The 9,879-nt window shown below is 41.5% G+C and overlaps 1 protein-coding gene across 1 annotated transcript in view; it reads left to right on the forward strand.

The window, feature by feature from the left end:
- The window catches only part of cbln2b (cerebellin 2b precursor), a 34,223-nt gene extending 24,611 nt beyond the window's left edge, over positions 1-9,612 (forward strand). The window contains exons 2-5 of the mRNA XM_031750094.2: positions 6,650-6,821; positions 7,198-7,740; positions 8,356-8,475; positions 8,564-9,612. Of these exons, the coding sequence (XP_031605954.1) occupies positions 7,453-7,740; positions 8,356-8,475; positions 8,564-8,761 (606 nt within the window). The 5' untranslated portion in view covers positions 6,650-6,821; positions 7,198-7,452 and the 3' untranslated portion in view covers positions 8,762-9,612. The remainder of the gene's footprint in view (positions 1-6,649; positions 6,822-7,197; positions 7,741-8,355; positions 8,476-8,563) is intronic.
- Positions 9,613-9,879: the final 267 nt, after the last annotated feature.

A 9,879-nucleotide genomic window follows, 5' to 3' on the forward strand; every position in this document is an offset into this window, starting at 1 on the left:
TTTCAGGTCAATTAAGTTTAAGTTAATTAAACTTGATCTGGTCATGTAAGTAGCAGAGGGGGTTTAATCAGTTTTAACTGGTTAGCATTGATGACATTAACAGCAGATTCACTAGAGGGGCAACAATGAGACAACAAAACAAAACAGGATTAGTTTAACAGATGGAGGCCAATGACATTTTCACTCTCTTCATCCTTTTCTGACCATTTCTTTCACTAGTTTTACATTTAGCTAGAGTCGGTGTCCCTACTGGTAGCATGAGGCGATACCTGGACCCTAAAGAAGTTGCACACATAGTTCTACTCCACCAAGATGGCACATCAACATGTTGGTTTGCTGTGTCTCCCAGCACAGTCTCATGAGCATGGAGGAGATTATACTAGATAGACAGTTAGTCTAGGAGAGCTGTAGAGCCTTGGAAGGTCCTTAACCCATCAGCAGGGCCGCAAGCTGTAAAAAGAATGCTATACTGCCTCTAGCATCATTCAGCATGGCTAGTTTGGTGCTGGTCTGGGGAGGCTTATCCATGGAAGGACACACAGAACTCTACCGGCTAGACAACAACACCCTGGCTGCCATTAAGTACAGGGATGAAATCCTTGGGCCCATTTTCAGACCCTACACTGGTGCGGTGGGTCCTGGGTTCCTCCTGGTGCACAGCAATGCCCCCCTTGATGTATGAAGGCAGCTCCTGGAGCGTGAAGGAATTGATAGCATTGACTGGCCACCATGCTCCCCTGACCTAAATCCACTAGAATATCTCTGCTTTGGTCCAGCTGACATCACCAGGTTGCACCTCAGATTATCCTGGAGCTCAGTGAGACCTTGGTCCAGATCTGGACACCATCCGTTATCCTATTCGGAACATGTCCCGATGTGGTCAGGCATTCATACAAGCAGGTGGGGGTCATGCAAACTACTGAGTATAATTTTGAGTTTCTGCAATGAAATTTCACCAAAATGGATTAGCCTGCTGCATCATTTTGTTTTTCACTTTGATTTTTGGAGTGTCTTTTAATTTAGCCATATTCAGTTCAATAAAGGAAATCAAGGCATTTAGCAATATCAATCATCAGAATTAAAGTCCAGTAAAAAAAAACATGGACAAGTAAAGCTTTCTGACATCTGACTTCTTGCATTTTTGAAGCCAGAGTCTGCATAGTGGCAATTAGAGGTAGAGTCACTGTACAAAATTCCTACCCATGCACAAACTCTGCGTAACCACCAACATGCTTCCAGCAGCCCAGCTACTCCAGTTAGCCTAGTTACATCCCTTCTGTTGATTTTACTAAATAACTGTCAAAAAAACAAACAAAGAAAACTGCTGCTACTATCTGCTTATTAATTTACGGTAAATACAACCATGTTGACATATTCACATAGGCACACATCTTAACATACTATAGTACAACATCAAATAATATTATGTAACTCTCACTGTTAATGTGTTAGCTAGATTAACAGTTAGCACCCACAATGTGTTAGAGAGTTGTTAGTGAGTTTACAGTTTTACACAAGTTTGGCTCTCATTTTCAACATGTTTGAATCGATAATTAGTCACCCTTTAGTTTTTGTTAGCCTCGCAGACCAAGAAATGCTGTGAGCTGTACACACTCCACAAAGGCCCAGAGTTATTGTAGATGAACATTTAAACTGTTTTCCACCCATTACACACACAGAGCACTCTGCAGCCTGGAAACATGGAAATATAATAGAAAACTTTAAGCATGATCTACATTATTATAAATGACTACATTTACAGTGGGGAGTATTGTGTGAGGGGAAGGCCATCGGAGCCAAGCTGGGTCTGGATTTCTGGGTCCAGTGGTTTTTAGAAACCTCCTCCTCTTCTTTCATCACAGCTGTCCTGTCGCAGATGTGCTGTTGATCCACTGAAACATCAGGAGGACTTAAGCTTAACTCAGTAATAAAGGAGAATATTTAATCTTCACCAGCGATCTTCAACCCACTGTGCAAAATATATGGATTTATTGTTAACAGTGTTTTGATCAGCTGCCCTGGGCGTCTTCTATTAATGCTTCATTTTATGTTTCTCAAAGGATGTAGGCTACAGAGCATACAGTCATTTAGTCTTCCATATAACTCTAATAATAATTCAGTATGCTTTTTAACCTGGATATTTGAAATAAAAACGCTCGCTTCCAAATCTAGACCTATAAAGAGCTGGTGAAAGTCAGAAATTTAGACATTAATTTTGGTTTCAGCTCATAAGTATTAAGCTTTGCCATTTTCCTTTTACATATTTCCCTGAGTAAAAGCAGCTGTAGTCACTTCATAAATGCAATAAGAGCTCACTGGAAAGTATCTAAAATACAACTAACGATATTTTAATATCTGAATACTGACTGAAGGTGAAGTTGTATTTACATGCAAAGAAAGGATGGACTCTCCCTCTCAGACTGAGTTTATGAAACATCTGTGTTTTCAGTATTTAGGACTCATTTCTGTGAATCACCATCAACAAACTGAGATATCAGGTAGAAACTAGAATTACAGGCAGTTTGTGAATGTGAAAATTTCCAATCTTAGTAATTCATCTTTGGTTAATGCTGTCTTAATGTTGTCGAAGTGCTCTTTTTTTAAAGGCAGCAGTGTTATTGATTACTTAATTTATTGTACTGTTACTGTCCATTCACATGTGGAGAGAAACAGGAACATGCTGCTGTTTGCAGATAGTTAATAATCAGCTCTGAACAGGAGCTGAAGAAGAGTCCAGCCTGTTACTCTTACAGTATATAATGAATGACTTTTCTCTGTTTCTCATATAAACCGTTTCAGTGCCTCATCTTTGGCAGCCTGCTGCATGAATTAACATCCTTCTGTTCGGTAAAGTCAGAGCAGCAGAACTAATGTCTGAACTACAGCGCTGACTTTTAATTAACATTCAAGCTCTACAGAGTGATTTCTTTAGTCGGGGTGAATTCATTCATGTGCACAGATTAGCCACCGAACACCGGCTTAGCTGACTCCTCGTCTTAGCTAGTTATAGCTAAGGATGCTAATTTACTAGTTAGCTTAAAATCACACATTTTACTCATCGAGAAAGTACAACAGTGCCTCTGATCGCTTATGTTGGTTAGTTCAGTTTACTGCAAAATACCGCATGCTGTCAGCTTTAAACAGACAGTCGTGGTTATGGGAAGTAAAGATTGGATCTTCTCTCAGTCTTCATCTGCAATTCACAACAGAGATATGAGAGTTTCTCCTCACAGGAACTGTCAATCAAAGACATCATCGTGATATCACATCCTAATTTTACAGCTTTGGGCGAGTAATTTGAAGCATAATCATGAGAAAAGTGACCACCTTGAACCCAAATCAGCATGATGAGAACTACTTATCTTTGGGAAAACCTTTTTTTTTTGTTTAGTTTGACAGCTCTCTGTTTGACAGCGAGTGTCTGTGGTCATCTGTTAAACACAGTGGTGGCTCTGTCATGGTTTAGGGCTGCATTTCAACCATTGGTGTTGGTGTTTTGTGCAATTATGAATGCAGAAAAGTACTTTCAAATATTAATCCATCATCCAATGTCATCTGGAAAGTGCCTGATTATCAGCAGCTTCAACTTTCATCCTAAACACACTGGTAATGCAGTAAAAGCATACCTGGGTAGAAAAACACACAGGGGAACCTTATGAGTCATGGATTGGCCTCCCCAGATCCGGGACCTCAACATTATTGAAGCAGTGTGGAATCAACTTGACACAGAACACAACAAAAGGCAGCCAACGTCCAAAGAAGAGCTTTGAGTGTCCTTCAAGAAGTCTGGAGAACTATTCCTGAAGACTACTTAAAGAAATGACAAGAAAGCTGCCTGGGTTCAGGCTGTGTTATAGAATAAAGGGGGTCATAACAAATATTGAATAGCAAGCTGATTAGAATTGTACGAACTCTGTTTTTGATTTATATGCTATATTCAAATGTATATTTGCATGTTTCAATAAATAGCTGGAAGGAACCCTTCCACACCGCAGGTATGTGACATAGTTCAGTGTTTGTGTGGTCAAGAATAGTGTTAATGTCTAACAAGCAATGTGCCACTGTGATCTGAGTCTTCTATAACAGTTAATGGCTTCTAGCCAGAGTCCATGTTCAAGTTGTTTGCTTGAAAGCAGTTTAGGATTAATGCAATGTTTGGAAAACAAGAACAACAAGAACTAAATGTGCATTTTTGTCTCATAACACAGCTTACCCAACTAATTTACCCCAAAAGACATTTTCCAACTTCCCAGTAACTGTTTCTCTCATTTATGAGGTAATTTAAATTAAGGTATATTGCATATTACGGAAATTAAGTTGACTTCTCCTTTATGATAGTTATGCTGCATCTAAATTTTCTGAAGCAATGAGTTTGCACACTTAAGTAAAGACAACTTGTAAGATTTTACCTTGTAATTCCCACAGGGCCGTAAAGTAAACTGTTGACGCATGTAGATGTACAGAGTACATATTTACACATATTGCACAGATTTACTTTCATTTCCTGGGGGGTTGAACACATTTGACCTTTACCCCTAAACCACGATTCAAACTACACTCCTAAAATTTCTTAGTTTACCTGAGAGAAAGCTACCTTTATCCTGCTATTGAGATTCCAGTCTCTACAGTGTGATTAATACAACTGTGGACACACACACACACCACACACACAAATTAATAGCTGTCACTGTAAGCTTTAGCAGGCACAGTACCGCCTGCTGTAACCTTTCCCTGGATTACCAATATAACTCCTCATCAGGGTGTTAGCTCAGCACTAGCAGGGGAGGAACAGGCAAGATTGATGCTATTTGTCTCCTCACACATGCTAAGATAGAGGTCGCATCTTACTGAACCAAGACAAGAGAGACAAAACACAGTCTCTTTCTCCACATTCATTCATTCTCCAGCAGTGAGAGAGAGGACTCACAAATGAAGCAGTTTGAGAGCCTGACCTCATTTCAAAGATGAAGATACAGAGTCATTTATAGCTGCACATAGACAGATGGACTGGCAGACAGATGGACTGGCAGATATAGTGGGTATTTTAGATCTGATGAAGCATATAGTGGCATGAGCACATGGAGTGGATCTTGTTTAATTTAATTCATTATATGTCTAATATTTATAATATTTGTGACAGAGGTATTAATATGTAGTTATGCACAAAAAGGGACACTAAAAGTATACATGCATGTTTGCTATGTACAGAGAAAAAATTCAGAAAGATGATAAGTCATTTGCTTTGCAAAAACAGATGGCTCGCTTTAAGACCCATCCCATAATTGACCTCCCCCTTTTCCTAGAAGCCAGTAGGCTCTGCTAGCTGTCAGGGAAAATCACCATAACCCTGTTGTCACTCTAGCCGATCAGCTTGCCTGATGAAAGTGAAGTCCCTTTCAGGGCAACAGCAGCCCCTGGTATGGTAATGGCATGTAGGCCACATCCTTTTTGCTTGCTTGTCCCCCGTACTTGACATTTGATGATTTCTGTAGCTATGTGTCCTTCTAAAGGCCCGAGGACAGCTGTGGCTCTTGGATACCTGATGTCACTCTTCCGCATGGTTTGTCAGTCGGCTGTGACAGTGCAGTGTTTGTCAAATGGGAATGAAGGGAGCAAAGGATTAACCATGATTAAGCCTAAAATAATGTCTTTTTAGTAGAGGACTTAGCATGTACAAAGGCAAGTGAAACACATTGCACAAGTCACATATTCTTCAGTTATGTCTGAGCTTTCAACACTTATTAACAGTGATATATTCTCTACCCGCTCATCTTATCCATTTGCTTACTTGCATGAAACCCTAAAACAAATTCCAGCTCTGATAATTTAAAAGTAACACAGTCTGCTCCTTTACTTGAGTGGATAAAACGGCTGGCCTACTGTATCTGCTGTGTACATGTATAATGCAGCCACTTAACACTTGGTAGGAAGTGTGAAAACGACGGCTCATTAAAGGTCTAACGTGAGGTTCGATACTTGTGAAGCCCATCCTCAAACCATTCAGAAGTGTGGAGCACTGACAGGAACCCTCTACAGCTCTTCAAAGGATGATGGCATGTCAGAAGTTGAAAAGAAGAAGGCTAAGGGTGGAACAGAGAAGTGTGGGTCATACTCGGTGACGTGAGCTTTGTTGAAGCTTTACCTGCTTTGAACCTGCTTGTGAGATCTTTGTTTTATTTGTGATGTGATGGAAGATTGTTGATATACACCTGTGTCAGTGGAGCATGCAAGCGAGATACCACACAAGTTTATTGTCTTAATCTCTTAGATTCTTTGATTTTTTTTTACCTCCTTTGTATATCTCTAATAGCCTGACAGCCCTTATGCACAATTTAGATCTGCCACTGGATGGCGCACGAGTATCTCTATTTGATTCATAAAAAAATTGCTTTAAGTCCCAAATTAGTAACATATACATGCATGCTGAATGTACCATGTAACTGCAAGGTTACCCGCTGCATTCCCCCTTCATTTCAGATTAATCAGACATAGATATGACAAAACCAGAGCATATAAATGACAGCCACTAAGAGCGAGTGATCTTTGCCAACCTCAGGGGCCCCCAAGCTCCCAGCATAGCACGTATGACTGTGCAAACAAACCTATTAGTCCACGCAATGTGTCTTAATTGTGGGGCACTTCTGAGAAGTCTTGTTGCAGTGGCCACACACAAAGAATGGGCGTGAGTACTCCCTCGAAAGGCAGCCCAGAGACTCTTGCTTTTATGCAGCAGCAGCAGCAGCAGCAGTAGCGATCTGAGCGCTCAATTTACAGTCTTGGAGGGTGGGACAGAAAGCACACCAGCGGGATGGATAACGCAGGTAGGTCGTGGTTTATCTTTCCTTCATAGAAATGCCTGAAAAGTGCTTGTTTCATCACAATTATCAGCCAGAACGAGAATAGAGGAAGGGAACATCTTTTTTTGGACATTTTAATTTGGTACAAAGTGCTGCAGCGCGCATTCCCATCAGCAAACACGCAGCTGAAGCACAAATAATTGATTTGATAGGATAATTAGAAAGGATGATCAATTTCTACACCATGGTTATTAGGATTGTGGTATTTAACGATCAGTCGCTTTTCCCTTTACGCACAAGAGTCTTTTTACGCACGCTGGTTACAAGTTTATTAAGTGAACTATGTAAGATCCCATTAATGTTAATGTCTCACATGAGAACTATTTTTCTCTTATATCAGGAATTGCAACCACAGATGTCTGAATACTCTCCCAAAATCAACTAAGACGTGCAGGAGGGAGGGGAGTCTCAGTCGGAGAGAGTCTGAGTGCGTCTGTGTGTCAGAAGGTGTTTGAGAGAGTGAGGGAGCATCACATATTGAGGAGGAGAGAGGGGAAGATAGAAGGGACCGAGTCTGGACCAGGTGATCGAGAGCTAACAAACCTCCAAGGGGCTACCGGGCTGTATCAGTGTGCACGGGATCAGCGATCCAACCATGGTGCCAGCGCGCTGCCCGGGACGCTGTGCCATACTGGCACTGGCCCTCCTCTTGGGATGCGGCGTGGCTTTCTGCCTTGGCCAGAACGACACGGAACCCATAGTTCTCGAGGGGAAGTGTCTAGTGGTGTGCGACTCGAACCCTTCTTCGGACGGCGCAGTCACCTCCTCACTTGGCATTTCAGTCCGCTCCGCTGGGGCAAAGGTGGCTTTTTCAGCCGTGCGTGGAACCAACCATGAGCCGTCAGAGATGAGCAACACGTCCATGACCATCTATTTTGACCAGGTCAGATGTCCACTGAATTTAGCGTCAACACACCCATATCCAATACAAGTCCGATTTTATTCTAAAATATAATTTTCTCTTCGTACAATCTGTTGGGTGGGTAAAACTTATGATCTTGCTCGATATTGATTTTCTATTACTACTAACGCTCTGTGCGATCCGAGCCAAGAGGTTTTCTAAAGACTCCGGCGTTATTTTATGTTTCAAAAGGGTTCGTGTGCGTAATTGGCGTGATCTGGAGATGCGCCGCCAGACGATCACCCATGCACAATCATTTACCGCATGCGTCTTAGGCCTCGGCCTCATTTAGATATGCAATGTGTTGCTTTTGATTAGATATTCCAATAAGTTTTCACGGATGAGGTCTTTGGACAGCGGCCTGTTATACGCCTCAAATTGGGATCCTTCCCAAAGTGCGACTGAAGTGCTGCCTGAAACATTTGGCAAAGCAGCACCAGGCTTACTGGCTTATACGCCTCTTTTTTAGTCACTGCGCACAGCAGACACAAACAATACGTTTCCACAAAACCAGCTGTTGTGTTGAATTAAGCATGCACATAAAAAATAATCATACCAATAAAGCACTGTCTTATTGTGCTCCCTTTCTTATCACAGGTTTTAGTGAACATCGGCAATCATTTCGATCTCAAAACGAGTGTTTTCCAGGCTCCAAGAAGGGGAATCTATAGTTTCAGCTTTCACGTGGTGAAGGTCTACAACAGACAAACTATACAGGTGAGCAATTACGAAAAACGTGGGGCGCATATTTTCATTTCCTGGGTACAAGACTCAGCTCCAAGTTTCTCGCTGCTCTTAATTGCAGGTGAACCTGATGCAGAATGATTATCCGGTTATATCAGCATTCGCCGGTGACCAGGACGTTACGAGAGAGGCGGCCAGCAACGGAGTACTGCTGATGGTTGAACGGGAGGACCGTGTCTATCTGAAGCTGGAACGGGGCACCCTAATGGGCGGATGGAAATACTCCACCTTCTCAGGCTTTCTAGTCTTTCCTCTATAATCTAATCTGCGATGACTCACGTCGCATGGGACTCTGCTTAGGTTGAGGAACCAAAAAAAGAAAAAAAAGAAAAAAAGAAAAAAACATGCCATTTATTTTTAACTAAAATAACTGTCAGCCAAGGAAGCCGACGAATATCTGTATACCTACACTCCTCCACTATCTAGTCAAATATGAACGTTTCCTTGGAGTTTCATATATTCAAATCCATCAGCCAACTCTAACGCAATCTGGATGATTCAACGTATTAAACCGGCCAGTGGCCCGTACTTGTCGGGTACGTGGATTTTTTTCCCCCCTTGCTTGGAAAACAAACTTTGCCGACAGACAAACGGGTGTACCTGAGGGGAAATGGACAAAGGAGAAGATGGGGGGAGTGGAGGAACTGACGCCCTGGACAGGCCGAGTGTGTTATGCTCTATTTTATGTTTGTATAGCCTTAAACAATTTATGGTTTCCGTCCAAGTGAAGTATATGGAATTATATGGACAAACAACAGAAGAAGTGCTTTCACGCCCAAGGCATTTTTTTTGCACGAATGGAAGTTTTATCTTTATGTTTTGTGCTGTCAATGGTGTTGCGTTTGGATGCTGAACATATTGAAAATACGCCAAATGTAGGCCGCCGACGAGTTTATTTAAAAGAGAAAAAAGGCGACATATTTCAGCCACCGAAGACGACTTAGAGCCCTTTTATTTAAAAAAAAAAATAGTAATATTGATATAATTTATAAAGTACATATTCACATTATTGTGTGTTCTACATTTCGGAATCTGCGTAGCTTTGACTGATTTAATGTTCAGTGACGTTGCTCACCAAATGTACATTGTGAAATTATAGAAGAATCCCTATGTCCCGCTTAATAAAAGGTATTGTATTGTATAGGCTAAGTGCATTTATCAGTTTTTGTTTACATATAGCTTTTCAACGAAAGGGGATCTATCTGTGTATACAGACTGTAGGAAAAATACATGTTTGCAAATGAAGCTCAAAGGCCTCAAGAGGGAGCAGAGGTTGAACTGTGAGCAGCTCACTCTGGTCGCTGTCCGAGGTGCTGAACCGATGGGCTTTTTTTTTAAAAAAAAACAAAAAGTCAGGCAGCAGCTTCTTAAGTCAAA

This window comes from Oreochromis aureus, linkage group 9 (assembly GCF_013358895.1).
Source record: "Oreochromis aureus strain Israel breed Guangdong linkage group 9, ZZ_aureus, whole genome shotgun sequence".
Lineage (NCBI taxonomy): Eukaryota > Metazoa > Chordata > Actinopteri > Cichliformes > Cichlidae > Oreochromis > Oreochromis aureus.